The sequence below is a fragment of the Styela clava genome, chromosome 2 (genome assembly GCF_964204865.1).
Source record: "Styela clava chromosome 2, kaStyClav1.hap1.2, whole genome shotgun sequence".
NCBI classification, from domain to species: domain Eukaryota; kingdom Metazoa; phylum Chordata; class Ascidiacea; order Stolidobranchia; family Styelidae; genus Styela; species Styela clava.
The window spans coordinates 6,451,993-6,477,884 of NC_135251.1; the positions used below are offsets into that span (position 1 = coordinate 6,451,993).

Here is a 25,892-nt window from a genome sequence, read left to right on the forward strand (position 1 = left end):
TCATCTTATCTCGGACCAGAAGCCTATTGATTTTGGGCGAATTATGTCGTATAATTAGCGAGTTATCAATCAATTATTGATATAGTGATCTAGATTTTTGTAAAGCGAGAGAATTTTGAAACCCGCCGAGTGTGTGTGTGCGATGCGCAGTGCGCAAGTTACAAGAGCGGATGAATCGAAACTTCAGTTTCTGTCTTGGGGGATCCCCTAACTATCGATCGATAAGTCTTCGGTTTCCAACCGATATTCTCGTATTGTTACTTATCGAATTTAATCGGTAAGTATGTTGATAGGTAATTTTCTGTCTGTCTGTTAGATGATCGCGATATCTCACGAAAGCGAGATTGAATCTACTCCAGATTTTGCATGTTCATTCATCATATCTCGGACCAGAAGCCTATTGATTTTGGGCAAATTATGCCGTATAATTAGAGTTATTAATTAATTAGTGATGGGGTAAGAGCTCTGTTTAGAGGGATCCCCTAACTTTCGATCGATAAGTCTTCGGTCTTTGACCGATATTCTCGTTTTGTAGTTGACGTTAAAGTGGTGCTCAATAGCATATTATTGGTAGCATCACAGCGTAAAATTGGGAAGCATCTATTTTGCCTGATTTCGAAGTAGTTTCTGGTAAAACTAATGTTATTTAAAAATTATCATTTTGTTTTAGTAATTTATTTTTAGTCCATAAAAGCACCGCGTTTAGTATTTGAGTATGTCCTTCGGTCTCAGGTTTTCACAAAATTTATTTTTCCAAATTTTGAGTCGCTCGAAGAAAAGGTTGGGAACCACTGCAATGAAGTATGGATACTGAACATACGAAAAAATTTGAAACTTCTTGCCAATACTCCTATACTATTACAGCAGAGTACTTTTTTCTAAAAATACCATTTTTTTTTTGCCTCCGGCAATAGTTGAAAGCGGCTGGCCAAGTACTTGGAGAAAAAAAAGATCTTTGTTCAAACAACAACGCTAACAGTAACAACAACATGAATGCCAATAAATAAACTAGGATAGAGCAAAACCACCCACTCGCGCTCACGAGCTCGTGTGACTTAGTTACTAAACATGTTCACTTCTAACACTCGGGTCACGGCTAAAAATAAAGTATTCTAGAAAAGTGAAGGACTCAACATACGTATAGGTGGCACCCATTTCCAATTTTAAATTCTTTCCTGTGATTGTTTGCATGGCCGAACGTCTCTTCCGTGATGAATCTGTAGACGATACCGAAGATGGAATGTCACAAGTACTTGAAGTGCCATCTCCGAGTGTTTTTTCTACCACGAATCCTTCTATTGTAGATCTGAAATTGAAATAGAGATCAATCAGATACTGTCATTAGTTTCATTATGAAGATAGACATGTGTCCATAAAGTTCATTTACAATTTCAATTTCGTTATGAAGTCAATATATGGTATAGATAAATTCACGTTGCAATTTTAAAAAATATTAGAACTGCATGGACGCCCTATACGTTGCCTGCTCTTCACGCGAAATAAATTCAACTTTCAATGTAGTCTCCCTGCTTTCTTTTTATGAGAGTAGCTGGCTAGTTATTTGTTTCAAAAGCATAGGCTTGGTGGCGAAGAAAGTCGCAACCGACTAGCACTTACGCGAACCATTCAGAGACGACGAGGAATCGAGCTATTCTCTTGCACATAATTACACATTCAATGTGATTCCAACCTGTGAATCCACGCTTGGTAGCCAGAGGTTAGATGGCGAGCGTATTTCTAACGCTCATCATTTCCAAAGTCTTGGGTGTAATGTATATGGAATTGTGCATTCACAATTTCGACTTATTTGCAGTTCCACGATATTGAAATAATAATTTTTATGAACACGATTTACCGTTGTATAGCCATTGCTAAATACTCTTTGCCATCGGATGCGTCAGCCAATGCAGCTTCCGATGCTCGTTCAAGCTGATCTGTTGTAACCTGAGCATCTTCTGATGTGTTGCCACCATATTTCATAACGATGAATATGCAGCTGTTAAAAATTGGTAAATGCTTAAATCAAATTTAACGCATATAGTAATTTGTGTATTCAATTTGTCCTGCCGTGTCATTTATAAGTTAGACGCCATGCCTTGACAGTAGGTTCCGCAGATGGTCAATATAGGGGATGGGTTGTGAACAAAACTATTGGTTTGTAGAACTTTTGTAACCTTGATCAATGCCCATTTCACTGCTTTGAATTTGCGATCATTACTTTAATAAAATACTGTACCAAAATTACTTCTAATTCGTGCTTGTGTTGGGCTGGCATATTCAGTGTTGAATTGTGTAAGACAATATATTTCGAATTGTGCTATGATACAAAAATATTACAATACACAGGACCCGCACAAAAGGCGGGATATTCAGGAAAGTTGCTGTTGGAAGGAAGGAACTGTTGTCAATATTGTTTTTGCTTTGTACCGTACAGAATGTAGTTACGGAATGTAGATGCGTGATTTGACAGTTTCGTTGTTTTAATTTTTACAATTTGTTACTTGTAAGCCCCGTACGCCAGAAGGGTGCTTAACGTTAACGTAAATTCATTTCTAATTTTCAAACTGAAACCGATATTTAGACAAACAGCGCACGAACTCTCTTTGACAATATGGTCAATAAAAACAGCCAGATGAAAACAGATGGTTTTAAATGTAGGCACCGAATTTAAAATCGATAACGTTAAAATATCACAGCTATCGTCTTTGGACTTTGGATGCGCCCGCTTTGAGGTCACAAAAACATGGTAACCTTATACATGAATGTACCATGTAAAAAATATAATACATGTGAAAAACACAATGCGGGATTTATGCTTATGATAGTACACAAATACACGTGAAATGAATACGATGAAATACTCTAAAAAATGTGGTATGTTGGGCAAGAATTTAATATTACATGTTGTGGAAATACGAACAATAAAGTGTTACATATTTGTCCCCGCATGCTAGGTCTTACCCACGAAATAGGTATACACACATTACGCTAAACCTAAGCAAACAACAGAATAGACCTATCTAAAATATCACACGAGTGATATATACATTTGACGTCAAACCCATAGCACAATACGCAAATTAATACACTGCACAGTCGTTAGACACCGTTAGCATAATAATTGACGTTTGGCTTTATTAGTTGATTATCTTCCGCCACACACACACACACAGAGAGAGAGTGTGTGATTAATTTTACCAAGTGTTAAGTGACCGGAAATAGCATCGGTATAAAAACATATGTAAATATGCCATCAAAACATTTTGATAATGATAGACTTACACTAACATAACAATATACCATGACTGGTGCATATCCCACAGTTCATTTAAAGTTACTTTATTCCTTCTAACGCACCCACAATTAATAAATTTCCATTATGATACAGGCTTGCATGCTTTTTATTCCGTACAAAAACTAATATGTTATCAAAGCACTTTGATATTGAGATATGTACACTAATGTAACGATATATATTGATTAGTGCATCCCTCACAGTTCATCAAAAACCGACATATACCTACTGACATTTGGTATGAGCATTGCATAGGCTTGCATGAGCATGAAATGGGGTCTAGATAATAATAATTGTCAATGATTCATATCAAAAATTAATCTGGTAATATTACAACACAATATTAAAAGCAACCCTCCTCCACAAAGAACTTAAGTTCCTCCTCTGGAAATCATTCCCCGTGGTTTAAAATTTTTTCCCTGGATTAGAATGAATGTATTCTGGTAGGATTTGGAACCTCTTACCCAGTGGTGGGCAAATTACGGCCTTCGAGCCGGATCCGGCCCATCGAAGTGTTTCATTCGGCCTACTTGTGTCTGAAATTACCACTATAGTTTTCATTGATATGAATTTTGAAAATATTAATGAAAATAACGTCATATTGACTACAATTGTTGAATTGTGCTTATTATAGTTTTATAAACGCCAAGGCTGTTTCAAATGAACTGTTTTATTCATAGTTTTTCATATTGAGTTTTGAGTCTTCGGCCTAGTAACCAAGGTTATTATTTGTAACCCACTCAGGAAAGTAATTACCCACCCTTGCGCCTTACCTAATTGGGCCGTTGGTCTCGTCTGGCATAGTAATTTGTATTGTTCGCGTTTGCGAATTTCCTGTTGGTGGAATCGTTGAAGGTGGGGGAACATTTTCTGGAGCTACAAAGAAAAACGAGTGATATTAGAAAAAACAAGACAACGCTGCTATTGGTTAATCAATACCTAAAGTATATTTTGTGGAAGTCATTGTTGTGTATTTAATCAAATAATTTTATGCATTTGATCAAAGTTGAGAAATCAATTAGGTAGACTCAGTGGTTATCAAACGGCATGCTCCCCACCACAAGGGGGCGTAGACAATGTTTGAGAAAGTTCGGAGCTAAATAATAATGTTTGTTAGATTTGATTTTGCCTGCCTCAATTTGGATATTTACATTTTTTATTTTGGATATTTACGTTCCATCCACGTATTTTCAACGTGTTTTTCCAATAAAACATACTTCCGCCTTACTATTGTTAACTAGTTATTTTTTAAGTGCTTTTGTGATGGGGCGCAGCTTAAACAGTTAGAGATCCACTGGCCGATAGATGTTTTTTTATTTCGAATATTTATCGACTGCGCCTCAATAAAGAAACGGTTTAGGTTTAGTATACAGCAGTATTAGTTAAAACAGTCATAATACTGCACATAGCTATGTACACTAATTTGAAAATTCTTAATCTATGTCCCGTTAATCTCTGATAGTTTCACTAAATACAGATTAACTGAGCAATTTTAACTTTCATCAGTACTTGACACGAAAAATTGTGACAAATCAATACGGCAGTCGCGGTCCATGGGGTCAATTGGTGTAAACAATGCATTTCAGTGGGGGGAGCCACTATCGACGGGTTGCAGGCTGCAGCTGCAGTAGTCAAGTTAGCGAGAGTTTGATTGAGTTGTGCAGATGATTAGTATAATCTAATTCTAACAGGGGGACAGGGCTGTTCCTTATTTGGTTTCCTATTTATCTGTGTATATGATTGAAGTGGCCTAAGCTCTATTTCGCGATGTGCTCCAAAATATTTAATTCAACCTAAATTAATAAAATCAAAATATGTATTTATATCCAAGATTATTATTAATCACGGCCATAGTTTGTCGTATGATTAGGACAGGTATTTTCAGTTATAGGTAAACAAAATTTGCTCTTGGGATAACTATTGTAAATAAGAATATTACACTTCTCCCTACTACGTGAGTTGACTGCAGGTCTCCAATACATGACCACGTGTTGCGGTGAGGGAAAACAGGCCGTACTTCATTACAGTCTTAATATAACAGTAGTGTGAAAGTACTATTGCCTAGTAGCCCCCTTCCTGATTGTATTTACTTGACTTGCTCCAAGTCTTGCGCCGTTAAGCATTTACTGGCGTGATTTGTACTACTTTGATTCCATGTGATTTCAGTAGTTATTCTTATTTTATTATCCCTCGGTCACTTTGACCAAAAGCGGGGCTACTTTACTTGTGAGTCAGTACACGGGATATTGCTCTAAGTAAAGTTTGCATAAAGATATTTATGATTTAACTGTATTAATTTAATTATTTATTTCCAGTATTCTTTATAATACAAATAATTTTTTAGATTCGGGCTTTGAGCTTAGACTTAACAGTTCATGGCGTAAACGGTATTCGACAAGCAAGCCCCGTTAACAAAACTTGCTTGGAATTATCAGGAGATGCAAATATTTTAGCGACAGGGGACAACAAGGAAAATCGTTTAAGTCTGCAAGGTTTGTGCAATTTCATTATCATAAATAACTAATTTTACCTGCTACATCTGTGACACATTTCCCAACAGCTGCTACTCTATTGCTTCCACCAGCACAACTCTTTGCTTTAACGTAGAAAGTGTAATTACGATTTGGCTTCGTTTTAACTTGAACACGGTAAGAATCCAACTCTGTTGCTTTGTATGTATAGTTTGTGCTAAGTATTTGTTGCGTTAAACTTGGGGACAGTTGGACAAGTTTAGCTTCTTCGTCAACCTTTAAAAAAAATGTTTTGAATGCATAGACTACCTAAAACAAGTTAACTTGAAGTAAGTTAGGCAGCTTTTATAATAAGCGTCAAGAGATAACTGATACGATAGAAATATCGCACACAGAAACTGACTTATAGTTACTAAAGGTTCAAAAGTAGAAGCCGATTGGCATTAGAATCGACAATATATATATATGAAGAGTTTATGAGGGTATTTTTATTTAATTCATTCTTAAATTATCTAATTTTCATTTGTTCTTGTTCACGGGATCGCTCTGTTTAGCATCCCGGTAAATTTTATATATAAAATTCTTTTGTAATATTAGCATTGAAGGCTTCATATTGTATTTCAGGCATTATTTAGTTTTTAGAATGAATTAAACTGGCTGATTGACTTTGGTGCAAGTGCTTTGGTGCCATGACTCTATTCACCTGCAAATTTTGTATGCTCGATGTATAGTAGAAAATAAATTTACCGATAACGTAGTACTAGATGTCAGATCACAATAACTTATGAAGGAACCATAGCGCATTTCTCCCATAACGTGCCCTCTTAATTGTTGAATGTACATTCTATCATGTTTAATACGGGATTATGACATTATTATAATATGAACAATTTTCTATGTATATACGAATTCATAATTACATTCGTAAAAATCAAAATTTTTGGGGATATTCCACAATACTGGTAATTACCTCCAATGTCGTATCCGCTTTCGGTATTGACTCCAACCACGACCAGGTGATGTTGCATTGTTGATCAGAGATCTTTTCAACTCGGGCGTCGGTAACCGGATTCGGTATCCCAATCCCAGTTTTTATTACTGTTTGTGCGTGGAGTTTTGTTATACACTCATCTGGACAAACGGTTATCTGAAAACATATCTGGTTTATCAACTTTCAGACTATGACACTAAGAAGAATTACATAATTTGGTACTACGTATGACTCTATGCAGACATATCTGTTGAATCAGCATCCGGAAGCCTGTGTATATCACAATGGCATGGTTTCGAATTTCATATTATTTAAAAAAGGTTTGTATTCAAGAGAAAACATCGGACGAAACGCGATTTCTCACTTTTGTGAACATGTCACACAATTTATTTTCATCAATTATGATTCTAGCTATTTTTAAAGTGTAACCTTTTAGCCTAATTCAATCAATAACGATTTTGAGGCGGTTGAGTTATTACCTCTCAAATAAGTGCTTGTAGAAACATAACATATACATAAATACAACTAAGTCTACACTATTTTTACCTTGATGGTATAGTTAGTATAAGGAGCAAGCTTTTCAATTATTGTAGTTTGAAATGTCTGTGCTGTTATGTTTTGTGTGTAATTAGCTATAGTGTCACCTTCGCGAGTTGCTGAGATCCTGAAAAAAATCGACAATGCTTCATTCAAAGGCAGAGAGATCGCAAAAAAATCTTTCATATAATTTTTTCACAAATTTATTGATAATATTTTTTTAATGACACAAATCCTTACGTAAACGTTAAAAATTAAATTTGAGGAATTGTGATGCAAATCTTGGGAATTTTTAAACTTTTATTAATGTCAACTTACTCAGCGCAATGAAACTTAATTGGAAAATGGATGAATTCGGTTTTTATATTGATTTTGGGATATATGTGGGTCGACCAAAAACACGGCAAACGACAGCCTTTCATCCAAATATCTAGTCATAATCGTATATGTCATTAATTAACCGATTTGATATGATTTAATGTAATGGATAACTTAATGTAACTGAGCTTGTGATATGACACAGAATTAGAGGCAACTTGCAATTTCACGTAGTACATGTAACTAGAAAATATTTTATAAGCAAAAGGCGGTCGTTAAGTTTTTGTTTTGCCCACCACCTCCACAGGATGTACGTAATTTAATCTAGGGCAGGAAATGCCGTAACACAAACACTCTAGCTCATCCTGATATATTAACTTCTTATATGCCAATGACTGTTTGTACAGAGTCTTGTTTAGTTATTAGAGCAGTGTTTCCCAACCCGAGTCCGCGGTCTCAAATGAGTCTGCAGAGTGGTTAAATGAGTCCGCAACGAGTCAGAAATTCACTGCGGGCCGTAAACGTTTTTGCGGAACCTAATTAACTATCAGCCAAGTTAGGATTTGCGTTAGAATTTACAAAAAAAACATGAAAGGTCAGTTTATTCACATGACATCAATCGCGTCAATAATTATTGGTTACTGAGTAGGGATGGGCATATATTCGAATATTCAACTATTAGAATAGCATATATACTAATCGAAGATTTGGTAACATGTGACGCGACAGGTCACTTGCGAGTCGCTTAATCAAACGATTGGATTTCACAACTCACTTGTGGATTTCCGACGAAAACAAGAGTCTGTACACGATTCGTTAGATTCGTAATAGGTGTTTCTCGCGAGTTCGAACAACGAGGAATGAAAAAAATTTCTGGTAGGTGTAAATGGTGGCAACCCAAACTTTCTAAATTGAAAAGCGGTCCGCGACCGATTAAAAACGCTTTTCTAGACAATGCAAATCGCAAAATTTCAGGTGCTACCGTAGTATACATACCAGGGTATTTTCCTTCAGGATTCTCTGCTTTACTGCTTCCAGATTGGTACGCACAGTAGTAATGTCGAATTCACACAGATTTGTCGAATTCACAAAAATACGAGTCAAAACAAAATATAATCGGGTACTTTACCACGCATTTTTGTGTCCACGGATTGTCATGATATTTTCTTAGTAGCATTGCTCTTATTTCGTTAACACAACCACAGATTAAAAGAATCACACATGGGGATGGATTGATTAGTTTATGCAACAGAAAATATCATTGAAAAGTCGGCTCTTTTAACGAGTGACGTATACGCGACGATTACTTCAGAAGTTGTTCACGAGAATTTCAAGGCGATGAATATGTATTCTTGATTTACTAATATATATACTTCAAATATATTTTAAAAAAATAATAAATTAAGTTGTACATTCTGGAAATTTATAGCAGATAGTATGATTTTTATTTAACAGAGATAACGAATTCGCAATATTGCAAAAAATATGTATCAAAGCTGAATATATTCAGGCAATATATTCTCTCATTATTATGTTCGCAGATGGCAGTGGAATTTTAAAAAAGTAATGCTTTCATCTTGTCGTAAGTCGACGCAACTGCGAGTTACCATGATGAACACAATTAAATTGAAATGGAAATACATTTTAAATTCTCGTCGTTGTCATGGAATGAATACTGTGCGACAGAAAAATCCATTATACACCAAAAATGTCGGCTCTTTTAACGAATGCGTAATTGCGGCGAATTTCCGATTTTGAAATTCGTTGTGTTTGGTTTTTCTGTTGTGTTTGGTTTTATTGCTGCTTTATACAGAGTACGGTTGCAATAAACGCACCTTGAGTCCGCAAAGGTTCTCGCCGGTGAGAAAATAGTCCGCGACCAAGAAACGTTGGGAAACGCTGTATTATAGGGACAAAAATAATCATGAGAAAAATGTTATTATTCATAATTACAATGCATTATCATGAACGACCTATTTTGATCAAAACTGGTTTGCTCCACTTTCGCATCTAATTTGTTACCTGTGGACGACGCCAATTGTTTGATTGTTAGGTTTCCATTCAATCGTAACCTTTCCTCCAACACTGCATTCTTCTACCTTTCCATTAATTATGACAGGTGGTCCATACACTGTAAAGTGATTGTTTAATATTAATTAGTTATAAGTGGTTCTCAATTTTTTTATGCCGCCCCTTATCAGAATTCGCCCCACCGTTTGAGAACCAATGAGTTAGATGAATTAATGATTTTAATATTATCATATTTCCATTTTTCGCAGTATGGAGGTTTCTCCAAATTTACTTGTAATATGATGCCGAACTATATAGTTAAATGCAAATACAATTTGGGTTCCTGCCCTGCAGTTCCCCTCGAACCTTTCAATTATACAGCGCTTGGTTGGACTTGTATATTTTAATATATAGAACTTCAATCATCAATTGGTATTATGTTTCGTTTGTTTCTCCCTAAAACTGCTACTATAAATAGTTTGTTACATCATTTTTCATTGAATTCTGTGTATTTCAACAGATTGTACGTAATATAGTTCTCTTAATGATATTATCGGAAAATTTTGCTCGCTTTGCTTTTAATAGTTACGGTTGAGAACCGTAGCCTTATTGGATTGATTAGAGAAAGCCTGCTCAGAAAGCAAGGAAGAAAAGAAGTGCTATATCGAAGTCATACAATCTAAATAGCAATTTAGGATAGTATAGCAAGGGATACCGTAATCATAAGGCAAACCACGTACTATCGTTCCCATTACCTATCCATGTTTAATATAGCAGTAGTTGACTAGTTATTTGTTCCATACGCATAAAATTGAATACTTGGTGATATTAAAACATGTATTTTTAAGTCCAGTCCCTATAAAACGCTCTAGCAACAAGAACATCGCGCTCATCAAATTTTGACGAAAATAAGAATCTACTTTATGGAATTCATTTATGATCTGTTTTTTCAAAATGTGCAAACAAAAATCTTTTTCTGAATAGCATTGTATGTTATAAATATTTGCAAACGCCAACACCACGTTACTATTCGGAATGAACAACAACTATGCTTTAGCTTCAGTGCGTGATTCAGAACTTGTATTAAATTTGGTGAGTGCGCCAGTCTCAAAGGTTCACTCGTTCGATTGAGCCTTTACCGCTAGCATGATAATTGAATCTTTCGTCTTAACTTCCCCTCAATATATGTAAGTGGGTTATATGCGTTCAAAGTAGTCTATAATTCGGATTATTTCATCGTCCGCCTTTAGGGTTCCAGTGGTGGCGAGTAAGTTCGCTCGGTGAACAGAGTTGAAATAATATATGTTCTTTACCTGTTAATTCAATCTCCCTTTCATCTGTGGTTGCCTGAGCCGGTTCCCCAATATTGTTGGTGGCACGACATGTATAAGTCCCAGTATCCGACAATACTGCATTCATTATATAAAGGATAGATTTTCCAGTGGGTTTCCATTGATATACAGAGCTATCTCTGCTTGATGGAACCGACGTTCCATTTCTTATCCAAACCACCTGTGCAGAGGGCGCACCGGATGCCTCACAGGTCACGTAATTCAGACCAGAGGTTACAGGAGATGAGATTGCAGTTGGGAATATGTTGGTGATGTTTACAGGATCTGCAAAACAATGGTTGACAATTAGTTAAAATGTTTCTTGCGTTAGAGATGCGATTCTGTGAATGTATTCATCTTTAGAGTTTTCCGTCCGTCCGTAAATCAATTCAAATTATTTCGAAACGTATTGTTTGCGTCATTTCCCATTTACAGATTCCCAATTGATAATAATATTATTGTTTCAAGGCTGCGCCGTGAAACCTTTACCGATCATCAGAATATTTGCTTGATTTTTTCATCAGCAAATACCACCAAATCAGATACCACCAGAAAATTTTCACTTTCTCTTGTATCGTTTTTGCAATCTGATGTTTATAAAGGTAGATTTATTTTCATTTGAGAATATTGGTTTAGGCGCTTTAAAAGTAGTAAACCATAACTAATAATGCGAAATACTCCATCAGTGATATCGAATATCACTTATCAGTGGCCACTATATTACCAGTAAAGAAAGGCAGTATCGTGTCGTTTTAAGCATCCTAAGAAAAATGTTAAAATTCTGTATAGGCATCCGAAACCTTGGCAAAACGCAGGTCAGATGAATTATTAGGTTTGCCTTGACTCACTAGAATAAGGACTGTAAAAACCCCTTTGTTTGAGATATCAGAAATATTTATTAAAAAAAAAAATCGAACCTAAAACCCTGGTTATGAATATAAATACAAGAAATACGATATATCCCTCTAAAAACATAAATCTCGTAATCAGAGAATGGTTATGTAAGTCAAAAACCCCGATGACCTGTAAGCGATTGCTTGTGAGGAAAGAATTTCCGGAACACGTCACGTAAATATCATGACATCATTCCTTTTCGTATCAAAGGGAATGACTGGCAAACTATCTATATATTATGTTGTTATGTCGATCAAAAGGTCTTCATTAGCGCAAAATTCGATTTTTGTATTAGCTTCCGGCAAAATAAATCATGTGATTTATATTTATTCTCAGTACCGTAATTTACGGACCATAAGGCTCACCGTTAATATTTTGCTCAGATTGGAGTTTTGTCAGTAAATCAGGCGCACCTAGCGCAAGACAAGCGCGAACGGCGGTTTGTTTATAATACAATAGTACCGGTACTGATTTTAAGTGTTGACAAATGACAACAAAGCATCGCACCGGCGCAATCTATGAAGCGCACGATCAATATTTGAGAAAATAAAGGAATTTAAAAGAAGAAAATTTCAAAATAAATGAAGAAGGTACGCTATATGTCAAGGCCGCCTATTCTAAAATCATAAAATTTCTTACCAATCAGCATGCTCGTATAGAGGAAACTTGCACTACAATATTATCATGACAACATCAGAATCATAGAAACTGAAAATCCGATTTTATCAATATTTGCATATCTAGTTTTTGTATAATAAAAATTAACTTACAGTGTACATTTATTCGAACTGTCGTCGATCTCGTATAAGATCTCGACAGGTCAACAGGCGTTACAACAAATTCATATTCAACGTATTGTAAGTCGTTGATTGGGGGAGTAGTATAGGCGTAAGAACTGGGTATATTATTCACACTGAAAATTGCATTTGTTCGATCCGGGAGTTTGAACACTTTCATTATCACAGCCCCATCAGAGCTCCTTGTTGCAATATTGATAGATGCCGTATTACCATGTACTACCACTATTACTTGATTTGTCAGTGTGATAGTGAGAAGTTCTGAAACAATAATAAAAAAGCTTTGAAGGTATTATACTAAGGTGATGCTGTTACTATTTCTAGTAAATGACTCATACTGAATAAAATCAACTTTTTGATACTTGCTATGAAGATACTTGAAAAATGAAGAAATGTGGCTCATACAATCTTTTCTGTCTATTTGTGTTAGCTTTAGAGCACTTGTAATAAATACTAATAGTTCAATACCAAGTGTTTAAATTTATTTGCTGTCCAACATTATTTTGCGTGGTACAGATTAAATGCATCGACGGCAGTGAAGTGTCTACAATTGCTTGTGTTTTGAGCGTTTGCCTCGCGAGAAATAAGTTGTCAATATAGGCATATCGATTGCAAGTGTTTACTTTATTTGAACAAAATATGATTTAAACTAGTTGGAACTTCATAGTAAAGTTTGGATATTGCAGAAATTAGTTAAAACAAATTTTAAATCAAAACATGGATCTTTCGAAGTTGGACAAATAACGTCTTTTTTACAGCGAAGCTAGCCATACATATTCTTCATATAACATAGTCTTACATTTTTCATATTTTCACCTGAGTAAAAAAAACTGATTACTAATTAGACTTTTCTTACCTGACTGGCAGATATACCGCCTGTATGCGATACATGCAATGTCTGTCCATGTTCCGTCAAAGTAGTTAATAGATACACACGTATTCTGACCGCCATCGTTACCTTCACCCGCTGTCCTGTGTAAATTATTAAACGAGGACAGCGTCAGACTGTTCTGGTATGAAAATTTACAAGTAATCCACATTTACCTACAGAAAATTCTGGTTTCAAATGTGATCGGGAAAAATTGTCCTATATTTTTGTAGCCAATTTCAGTTATATTTCAGTCATAAATGAAACGTATCACAGATATTGAATTTTTCCACAAAGAGTACAAAATATCTTTTAAATGCAATGTCAGTTTGGTTCGTTCATCGCATAAAGAAACATGTGAATATCTGCCATTTTTGCTATGATTTCGTCTCACGCCCCCTTGATAATACTTTACGTTGCTCCCTTCATCATTTTTCGTGTCAAAATTTTATGAACTTCTTCTCATAGAAGACTTGTTATTGATTTTTATTCGTATGTGACTCGGACAGTCGGACTACTTCTACTATTTGGATAGACTACTGTTTTTTTTTACTAAAACGTGCTTTGTGTCAACGGACGCGTTTGGTGGTCAATAAGTTATCCATGAGATGGTGAGGATATTACTGCTCCTATCTTATCATTCACTAGCAGCTTACCAGTTCATAAAGGAAGCACGAACTCCATCGGACCATCTCCAATATGCAAAACTTTTCTCGAGTCCAATAAAGTAATTGTCGTTGGGATTGTTTGCAATTGCGTTACTGTAGCAAACAAATTTATCAAGCTTAATAGTATCAGAAGAGATGTCACTCCATGTAGTAGGTAGACGTTAGTTTTCATATGCTTATGAAACTCACAAATGCCGCATAAGTAGAAGGTAGCCATGGGTTATAAATTTGAGCCTATATTTTTTCAGGAATTGACCAAGGATATTCAACAGAGTACAATGAATATATAAATTACCCGAGAAGAGCATTAACTTTGTCTTGCATATTGCTGTTTTTTATATTCACTAGCCATGCTTTACGTTGGCTGCATTTTTGCTCTGCTGTACCCTGGCCATTAATCCCCATATCGAATCTTTCAAGTAAGTATCCATCCTCAGTTTTCATAGTTGTTGCTGGCGCTGTGACAAATATATATAATGAGGTTAACAGTGAGAACCATTAAATCTTGCTTCAAATAAGCCCGTCTGATTCAGGAAGTTGAGCAACGTCAGAAACGGTTAATACTATAGTATTCGGGTTAAATTATGTTTATCCACTATGTTTAATTCCCTATCCAACCTAGAATCGTGTTGAGAGTTACCGTCCCAACACGTTCGGAGATCTTTGATTCGAGATACTAGTATTGATTGTAACGTGTGCAACGTCAATCAAGAGATCTTATCATAAAAATACAATAAGCTAATATCCAATCAAGTTGTGGAGTCGTTTTCATCACCCATAACCCTGTAACAATCCCAACTATCTCGTACGTTTTGACGGATTCAACTATAAGACGCAAATTTTCGTTCGCCCATGTAAGTTTACTTCAACACGTTCTGCATTATATGCTGGTGTTTTGTTTTCGGTTTCCAGTTTTGTAATAGAACTGAAATTGCATTGCTTATTTCCTAATTGACGATGCACTTAATGCTTTTTTGAAATAGAATGTGGCATCCTTTAACCACGTGGTCGCGTAAGTTTAGTTGACATCCCACTTGTAGCCTACTGAGTAATAGATTGGTGTCTTTCACTCAATCAAATTTTGCACAAAAGCTTTCCACTGGAGTGTGAGGTGTTGAAGAATGCACATCAAGTAAATGCACTCTTGCTTGAACGATATTTTGCGACAATCAAGTTTGTTTTTGTAGGATTAACGCGTCGTGATAAAGGGCCTTTGAATAAATGTATTTTTTAATATTGAAAGTTTGTTATAGTTCAGTACCGTCGGTGGCGTCACCCTTTTATCATCTCTCGAACCATGTTTGCATTGATAGCTTGCAAATGACTAATCAATGTTTTTAATCAGTTTTAAATTTCACGACTGCTTTCTCAACAAACTCAGTGCGTCATAGTGACTACGTGTGTAAAATTATTTTGAGTAAGCACAACTTCGCTGTATTATTATTGAAAAAGATAACGACAAAGCACCAACCTTGCGCTCTGACAGAGATATTTTCACTTTGTAAAGTCAAATAAAGCAGGCCGAGTAAAATATATCCAGGTGAAATCAAATTCATTGTTGTCATTCATTTGCTCAATAATTATGAAACTGTTATTTATTATTCATCGTGTATATGTAATTTGTTAACTGATAAAAAAGAAATTATTTTGCATTAAGACGATTGAGTAAAACTGGTTGATGCAAACCAAAATTTTTGCCACATGTTTTTATTTTATGTACCTATTCTAACCATATGCCTAAAGTTTTATTTCTATCCTAACCAAGAGCGTACCACGAATCCCACTCCATATGCTTACTCATTAGAAACATCATTTTGTTGCAAGATATTTTCTTTTCACGGCATTCTATTACAATTGTTTGTTGGGGTATAGGCTTGTTTAAAGAATATACCATAAATGTTAACAAAATAATATGTCGTTTGTGGAATATTGTTTTCGCGTTTCTTAGGAAGTTGACTACACACTTTATCCATGAAATTGCGATCGGGGAACCTCCTGCGCAATATTCAATTTTGATTACGTCGTTGCACACGAAAATGATTTCTATGGACCCCACAAAATTTTTTGAAACATGTAAAAGTTATAGCCTTCTAGCAAAAAATATTATATTCAACCACTGAAAATTTCAAAGCAATTGGTCCAAGAATTGAAAAAAGGCGATTCTTCATATCGATAGAAAGAAAAGTCTAAAATGAAGAACAAGAACAACAACCAGATAATAAAAGAACGATTCAAAGGCCTATTCCGTGTACAATAGGTGTAAATTATGTGTACTCAGTAGAAATCTAGCCAGGAATGCGGGTTCAATTGATCCCCGACGGCCGACATCGTGACCTCCGTGTTATTATTGATTGAATTAACTCAGATATACAAAATATGACTTGCAAGTAACGCTTCCCCATTGCATTAAGTACTATTCTATCACAATGCATTTTATGCCTGTTCTGCAGCAGGTTCGAAATACCAATATGATATTATGTTTCTGAAACATGATGGTATCTTTTACGCTGACTGTCGGTTACGTTACCCACTTCAAACTTTATCATAAACCTTCTCATACTCATTCCAACTCAGCATTCTAACTCAGGATAGACCATCAAACCTTTTTTACTATCACTCACTCTGTGTACATTAGGTGGCCGCGTAAAAGTTCGTGAAAAATTACTACTTCGTATCTAGGCATCAATTGTTGTAGCCGTCATTGCTCACTTTTCAGCATTTCTATTTTCAGGATAAATATGAGAAACCCTATTCTTTATTTTACCAATCGAATGATACACATTGTATAATACTGCAGCGTCTCGTAAGCGCACTGACTTACTAGTAACACTTAGAGAGCTCAGGAATCTCTTAGTCACAGTTCTTCCGCCGACTTCATGATGAGTAATTTAATGTTTATTGCGACTGACGTCTGTAAGTGGATAAGCATATTATTTTTATTATTATATCCACGATGCATTCATTGTTTTTATTGGAGTGGGGGTTGTAATTTAGTATAGCAGGTTATGTCTTTAGTAAGCGCAGATAAGACATTTTCACGTCCGGTTTTTGTTTACATTGAACAATTATTTTATCCTCCATATTGAGTATTGACGGTAGATAAAATATTACATCATCATTGCCTTTCAATAATCTTACAATTGTGGGCTTCGTGCTGGTGCGATTGGTGTTGACGTAATAAGTCTGAATAATATTGACCACCGAAAGTACCTTAAAAGGGCAAATCTCAAATATATGTCGTGAAACAAATGAGTTCCCATATATTATATGAAACGTTTTCAGAAAATTGAAAAAAGCACCAACATTTTGGATGAAATATCGGGTTTCGTAGGACCCAAGAAAAAATACATGTAAAAATCTTACAACTACTTCAATTATTTCTGAGTTCTAAAAATTTGTTCTGTTAGTTTGAAAAATGGAAATATCCCAGCAACAAAAATTGAGCAAAAATATCCATTTATGCATTTCGTGTCCACAATACATTAAATCATTATTTTCGAACCAGATGGAAATTTAATTGTTGACTCCTCAAGTTTGGAGTTCTTCCCCAATACCACAAAGCTACACTCACGTCTGACGTAATATCACTATGTTCTTGTTCTTGTCTCAGAAAATTTTAGATATGAATATTGCGACACAACAACCGGCATGAACAGGTCCGAGTTTCGATTAACGTCATGTTATATTGAGCCAATGACTGCAATATTGTTTTGTATTGTGCGCAGTTTGATGATTTGTTTGTCACCTTTTGTTGAACCTGATCAACTCTTATTACCTTTTAAACAAATTAACGAACCTGAATGACACGGGAAAAGGTTTATTTATACGATTCTCGCGTTGAGAACCTTCTCACCAAGCAACTCAAGAAACAATTTTCCTAATCAGTATTTTTTCACGTAATATCGTAACGAGCGCTGGTAAATCTTTTTAATAGCGAAATTGAAACAGGATCACAACAGAAGCAATTCAGTCACCAATATTTTGTCATTAAGTTTGCTCATTCATTCACTATATCTAAAATCTTATATTTTATACAGACGTATAGGAATAGAACGGTCTCACGAACAAATACATTTAATACAATTAACGCCAATTATACAGACATTCGCCACAATTACTTTATTTTGTCGTGTCTGAAATCGAAGTTATGTTCGAAAGTCGGAAAATATTGCAGTATATAACGTCGTTAATAAGTACAACTTGAATCGCCATCCGTTTTCGGTCAACTATTACAATTGTTACTCATTCTATTACAATTGTTTGTTGGGGTATAGGCTTGTTTAAAGAATATACCATAAATGTTAACAAAATAATATGTCGTTTGTGGAATATTGTTTTCGCGTTTCTTAGGAAGTTGACTACACACTTTATCCATGAAATTGCGATCGGGGAACCTCCTGCGCAATATTCAATTTTGATTACGTCGTTGCACACGAAAATGATTTCTATGGACCCCACAAAATTTTTTGAAACATGTAAAAGTTATAGCCTTCTAGCAAAAAATATTATATTCAACCACTGAAAATTTCAAAGCAATTGGTCCAAGAATTGAAAAAAGGCGATTCTTCATATCGATAGAAAGAAAAGTCTAAAATGAAGAACAAGAACAACAACCAGATAATAAAAGAACGATTCAAAGGCCTATTCCGTGTACAATAGGTGTAAATTATGTGTACTCAGTAGAAATCTAGCCAGGAATGCGGGTTCAATTGATCCCCGACGGCCGACATCGTGACCTCCGTGTTATTATTGATTGAATTAACTCAGATATACAAAATATGACTTGCAAGTAACGCTTCCCCATTGCATTAAGTACTATTCTATCACAATGCATTTTATGCCTGTTCTGCAGCAGGTTCGAAATACCAATATGATATTATGTTTCTGAAACATGATGGTATCTTTTACGCTGACTGTCGGTTACGTTACCCACTTCAAACTTTATCATAAACCTTCTCATACTCATTCCAACTCAGCATTCTAACTCAGGATAGACCATCAAACCTTTTTTACTATCACTCACTCTGTGTACATTAGGTGGCCGCGTAAAAGTTCGTGAAAAATTACTACTTCGTATCTAGGCATCAATTGTTGTAGCCGTCATTGCTCACTTTTCAGCATTTCTATTTTCAGGATAAATATGAGAAACCCTATTCTTTATTTTACCAATCGAATGATACACATTGTATAATACTGCAGCGTCTCGTAAGCGCACTGACTTACTAGTAACACTTAGAGAGCTCAGGAATCTCTTAGTCACAGTTCTTCCGCCGACTTCATGATGAGTAATTTAATGTTTATTGCGACTGACGTCTGTAAGTGGATAAGCATATTATTTTTATTATTATATCCACGATGCATTCATTGTTTTTATTGGAGTGGGGGTTGTAATTTAGTATAGCAGGTTATGTCTTTAGTAAGCGCAGATAAGACATTTTCACGTCCGGTTTTTGTTTACATTGAACAATTATTTTATCCTCCATATTGAGTATTGACGGTAGATAAAATATTACATCATCATTGCCTTTCAATAATCTTACAATTGTGGGCTTCGTGCTGGTGCGATTGGTGTTGACGTAATAAGTCTGAATAATATTGACCACCGAAAGTACCTTAAAAGGGCAAATCTCAAATATATGTCGTGAAACAAATGAGTTCCCATATATTATATGAAACGTTTTCAGAAAATTGAAAAAAGCACCAACATTTTGGATGAAATATCGGGTTTCGTAGGACCCAAGAAAAAATACATGTAAAAATCTTACAACTACTTCAATTATTTCTGAGTTCTAAAAATTTGTTCTGTTAGTTTGAAAAATGGAAATATCCCAGCAACAAAAATTGAGCAAAAATATCCATTTATGCATTTCGTGTCCACAATACATTAAATCATTATTTTCGAACCAGATGGAAATTTAATTGTTGACTCCTCAAGTTTGGAGTTCTTCCCCAATACCACAAAGCTACACTCACGTCTGACGTAATATCACTATGTTCTTGTTCTTGTCTCAGAAAATTTTAGATATGAATATTGCGACACAACAACCGGCATGAACAGGTCCGAGTTTCGATTAACGTCATGCTATATTGAGCCAATGACTGCAATATTGTTTTGTATTGTGCGCAGTTTGATGATTTGTTTGTCACCTTTTGTTGAACCTGATCAACTCTTATTACCTTTTAAACAAATTAACGAACCTGAATGACACGGGAAAAGGTTTATTTATACGATTCTCGCGTTGAGAACCTTCTCACCAAGCAACTCGAAAAACAATTTTCCTAATCAGTATTTTTTCACGTAATATCGTAACCTAATATGATAAACCTTTTTAATAGCGAAATGAAAACAGAATCACAACAGAAGCAATTCATTCACCAATATTTTGTCATTAAGTTTTCTCATTCATTCACTACATCTAAAATTTGATATTTTATACAGACGTATAGAAATAGAACAGTCTGACCATTTATAGGAACAAATACATGACATTTGAGCTAAATTGCCACGTCTAACGTTTTTGTCTTTCCGAAATCAGGCTGTGATAGATTAGCCACAATCACTTTATTTCATTGTGTCTAAATTCGAAGTTATGTTCGAAAGTCGGAAAATATTGCAGTTTACACGGCGTTAATAAGTACAACGTGAATCGCCATCCGTTTTCGGTCAACATTAGCATAAATTAAAAGTTCGTTCTGTTATAGCAAAGCAAAGTCCATGGTTGTGTCCATCCTGAGCTAAAGGGTTTTCATTCAAAGACCAACATTTGATCTAAGCAGTAAATCTAAGTATATTATTGTGAACAAAAGCTCATGGTATAAAATATAAATAATCTATAATTATTAATTTCGTTATTTATTTCAAACAGAAACACGAATTCGGGTCAATCTTCTTCCACTAACACAATAAAAAGCTACTATCTACAGATCCATATGAGCTCCACATTCAGAATATGACTCTCCAAACATGCAACAAATAACCTGCCACTGATTTCTATATGAGATTACGCAGTACCTAATTATTACGCATTTCCTCACTTTGGTCATAACAGAATCAGAAACCTGACACCGTTTGATCCGACCAGTTGCTTTTAAAAACATTCAACTATTTTACTGACATTTCAAGGTTCATATCAACTTTTGTTGGATCCGATAAATTTGAAAAATAAATGATCTCTATTTCTGTATTTCATATGCATAAAGTTTCCATAAAGTCCCTTTATAATTTCAATTTTGTTATGACGTCAGTTTTCAATATCGCTTAAACCAGGTTCGTTGTTTTTTTAATCAGTAATTGTTTACGTATTTTACTTCATTTAGTACATCTGTTGAGGGCCGAAACAATACATGATATCGATAAATTTCCTTTTCAATTTTAAATTTTTTTAATACTATATGGACACCCCATAACCACAAGCCATTCAGTTGAACTCGAGTCCATGCGTCAACTCAGGTCAGTGCATTTCCGATTCACCTATATGATGAGAATCAAGGCCGATTTTACAAGCTACAGCAAAGTACGTAAATGGAGCTCACGCAGACAATAAATAAATGAATCTCCCTGTCGTACAAAAAATGGGTTTAATTAAGTTTAATTTCAACAATATATATTATGGTCGGTTTATTTGCACTGTATGTTATTACAATATTGTATTGGTATTACATATTATAACACGGCGTCCTATGACAATTTCCATTTTATCACTGTAACATCAATAAGCGTCGTTGTGAATGATACTATACCCGGAAACTTCTTCATTCGAAAAATCGATAGAGAGTATTTTCAAGGTTCCGATCTTTGTTGATATCAGCATTTTGTGTAGAGTTTTTACCCAATACTGGGTACTAATCTTTCTACTTGTTTTTGACATCATCTTTTCATTAACAACATAGATTATTGTAACCTAACAGCTTTTAAAAAGTTTTATTTATTAGGTATTGCTTGGCTGTACATGCATGGAAAAATTGAACTCGTATACTCGGCACAAATGTCCATCGGTGCAAATATATGTAGCTTCAATTGTCCGTGGGTAAAAATGTCTGTGAATGCAAATATTCGCGGATCGAAATATCCATGAGTGCAAATGTTCGTGGATGCAAATGACAACTGGTGAAAATGCCGAAGGGGGCAATTGTCTGTAGGTGCAATTGTTCATGGATGCAAATGTCAATTGGTGCAAATGTTTATAGGTTCAAAAGCCGACTGGTGCAAATGTTACGGGTGCAAATGTCTTTGTGTTCAACGGTTCATGGGTGCAAATGTCTACGGGTGCAAATGTTCATGTGTTCAACTGTTCATGAGTGCAATTGACCACTGGTGCAAATGTTCATGAATATAAACCGTGCAAATATTTTCTGGTACGTATGCTCATGGGAACAATCGTTTGTGGGTCAAATAGTCGGGTGCCATTTATTAAGTACTCAAACACAGGGGGCTGGACATCTCATAAGTATTTTTTGATTATTTACTCGCAAAAAATTAACCTTAATATACAAATACGAATCGTTGACACGAAAAGTCGCATATATGTCATTTATCCAATTCAGTCCGAAAATACAATAATAATACATAATTTTTAAAAAGCATTACTTTTCCTAACATCTACGATTTCGTACTAGAATCAACTGAATGGCGACATCTCGCTTATGGAATAAATAAGATAAGATAGATAAGTTTATACCGACTTCACAATCAGCAGAAAGGCGATAAAACGGTTGATAAAAACAAATGAATAAAAACTGATTATGAAATCAGGAGAGTAAACAAAACCTTGGATAAGGTTTAAAACGTACAGAAAATAAGATGGAAGGTATTGCCAAAAGGACCTAAAACTACTGAATCAAATCATTCACACCTGCACACACACACACTCAAGCATAGGGCATTAATAAACTTAGAAAAAAGAGAGAAGCTTCAGATAAATTATATGGTAACCAAAAAAAAATTAATAAACACATAAAAAAGAAATTAGAAAAAAAGATAAGAAATATAATAAATAACAAGAATTGTTTGCCACACCATTTTAATAATTTTGTAAAAATTCCCAAACAGGAGTGAACAGTATTCAATACAAGGACAAAAAAAATGATTTCGCCAAGCCGTTTATAAATGGAGTCAAGTGCCAAATTGCCCAACCAAAGTTAAGTGCATGAAGAGATGCGCTGAACCTTTTCATTCACCAAAGACATGCCAAAATATCGCCAAAGTGTAGTCCAGATTACATCAATTATCAAATACTACTGATAACAGTTTAAGTATAATATATTTAGATTTGGGGATTGATACTGAGGTAGGTATTGTAATTTATTGGGTATAAAGGGTGGGAGCAAGGATAAAGGAATTGAGGATGTTTTTTCATAGGATCCTTTAAGATTAATACGGAAGATTCGACATAGTCAGTCTTTGGAAATTTCTTCACATATTTCACGTCATTCGATGATAGTGACGTAGCCTAAAAAACGAAAAAACAATCTGCGAGTAGGTGTTTGAAAGATTGCATATATGGATATATGTTGACCAATTTATTAATTATTAGGAGATTGTTAAATTATTTTAGGAGGTATTGATCATTAAATTCTTATCACTTTATATTGGTGTTTAGAGGATCCAAAGGCAATTTCTGTTAGGGACACATGTGTAACACTATGCAAAAATACTTAACTTTGATCATATTACACTATCTACACTTTGGTCAACTCCACAGCAATAGCTTTCCAAAACATAAAGTGCATTCTTACATTGAGAGGTAGAAAACCACATCAAATTAAAATCACCATCACAAAATTAAAAATTTATTAAAGGGCTCGACTGCTTGCCTAGTTACAATACTTGGTATCTTGCAGGAACTATAGCATCTACAACCCTCATCGGGATATACCACCACTCATGCAAAAAATAAAAGTCATACTTGCCCAGTTACAATACTTGGTATCTTGCAGGAACTATAGCATCTACAACCCTCATCGGGATATACCACCACTCATGCAAAAAATAAAAGTCATACAAGTGTAATAATAAAGATTCCACTCCAAGAAAAGATGCATGACCATGCAATTGTCAGAAAGTTAACAGCTATTCATAAAAAAATACCATCCAAGTATGGACAAAGCAAACAACATATATATATATATATACAATGATAAGAATGCCTTCACCAGATTGCGATTGAAACAAGACTAATTACAATTTGTAAGGTATAAAAGAGCTACACAGCACACCTAGTCCCAGTAGTTAGTAGCTGCAGGAACTATAACAGGATTTCTATAGCTGTTCATAGCTGACAAAAGAAAACAAAGTGCAAGTGAGGACTCTGAGGAGTAACCCAACTTTTTGGTCATGGATCGTCAAAAAGATACACATTTTCTTTGAGGTTTGATTGCTTCGAAACTATTAACACGTATCAGTAAGTTTTTGAAACAGTAATTTATAATATTTGGAAATTAGATAAAACTTGACATGTTTTTTAAAAGATTTTTCAGACTTCAATGTTTTCAAATACGAGGGAAGAGAGTCCCAAAGTTTGGGTTCATTAAAACACAGGGAATGCTGGCTTACAGATTTACCCATGAAGGGTAGAAACAAATCGGAGCTACTTCTTCGGTTGGAGGTATTTTTGACAAGTATGTCATCGAAGCAGTTTGGTAGTGCGTGTACTGAATTGATGATTGACGATTGGTGTATGAGAATAATATAAATTATGTAATTTGCAAGAGAGTTAGAACAGCCTAATTCTTGGGTTCGCTTATGCCTGCAACACTCCATCTCATTTTATTTCGGAATTTATATGAGGTCAAAATCTTTTAGTATTTGCATGGGTGAGTGACTGTCTGGGAATATCAAGTGCTATAGATTTTAAACATGTTTCAATTAATACATTGATTTATACAATATTCTTATATTTCTTACATTATTATTAATACCAACAAAGCGACTTCAAATAGAAAAAGAAAAAATCGCGGCTCGGATGCACCTTTCTGTATTTTAATTGTGGTTGATCCTTTTTTACAGCTAATTTGACTAAGTCCTGGCTACGTACATAACTGAAGTGAAACAAATATTCGGTCCCAGGTTAGGTTAAAACAATGATAACGAAGAAATGTTGTTTAGACTCTTCAATGAATGATGTCGTGAATTCTGATGAGAGAATTATTAGTTATAGAATGAGGTGTGAAATTCGGGAAAACGACCTCATTTTATTCTTTTTTTCCGCTAACTACTCGTATGGGGAGGGGTAAATTTCTTATGCACGATATTTGACCCACTATGTATAAACGGAAAAATGGGACAATATTTCTAAAATGCTTATATAAAAAAATGTAATCATCAATATCAGACAAAACGAGTATTAATTAAGTACATGAGAAAATAAACAACTGTGACTTTAAGTAACCGCTTTTGGATATTTTGTTTAGCCTAAAAATGTCCACACAATATGCAAAATTAATTGAGGTTATTCAAAACTATATTTTTAGCAATATTTTGATCGAAAATAATTACTAAAATTGACAAAGTATTACAATTTGAATATCAGAAATTGAAAAAAATTATGATGAATAACCATGAAGTGAATTGATGTAAATGCTATTGGTGAATTTCCCGGAAACAGTATTAAGAATGTCTCAGGCAAAGTTATACACCACATTTTACACAGATTATGTTACTTTTCATATGGAATCTCCTCTTTCTACAACGCATTCTGTTGGCTGACACGAGGG

General features: G+C 34.9%; 1 protein-coding gene across 4 annotated transcripts in view; it reads right to left on the reverse strand.

Annotated features, from left to right (window-relative positions):
* LOC120336894 (receptor-type tyrosine-protein phosphatase F-like) overlaps positions 1–25,892 on the reverse strand; it is a 68,957-nt gene that overhangs the window by 17,119 nt on the left and 25,946 nt on the right. Inside the window, exons 1-13 of one of the 4 annotated variants that reach the window (XM_078109833.1) lie at positions 15,652–15,817; positions 14,476–14,638; positions 14,169–14,273; positions 13,501–13,616; positions 12,618–12,905; positions 10,936–11,238; positions 9,635–9,743; positions 7,304–7,421; positions 6,737–6,913; positions 5,826–6,042; positions 4,069–4,171; positions 1,856–1,996; positions 1,139–1,306 (exon numbers count right to left, since the gene is read on the reverse strand). In XM_078109833.1, coding sequence (XP_077965959.1) covers positions 1,139–1,306; positions 1,856–1,996; positions 4,069–4,171; positions 5,826–6,042; positions 6,737–6,913; positions 7,304–7,421; positions 9,635–9,743; positions 10,936–11,238; positions 12,618–12,905; positions 13,501–13,616; positions 14,169–14,273; positions 14,476–14,638; positions 15,652–15,745 — 2,102 coding nt within the window. In that variant the 5' untranslated portion in view covers positions 15,746–15,817. Of the gene's footprint in view, positions 1–1,138; positions 1,307–1,855; positions 1,997–4,068; positions 4,172–5,825; positions 6,043–6,736; positions 6,914–7,303; positions 7,422–9,634; positions 9,744–10,935; positions 11,239–12,617; positions 12,906–13,500; positions 13,617–14,168; positions 14,274–14,475; positions 14,639–15,651; positions 15,818–25,892 lie in introns of those variants that run through there. The other 3 variants (XM_078109836.1, XM_078109834.1, XM_078109835.1) reach the window with 3 other exon arrangements.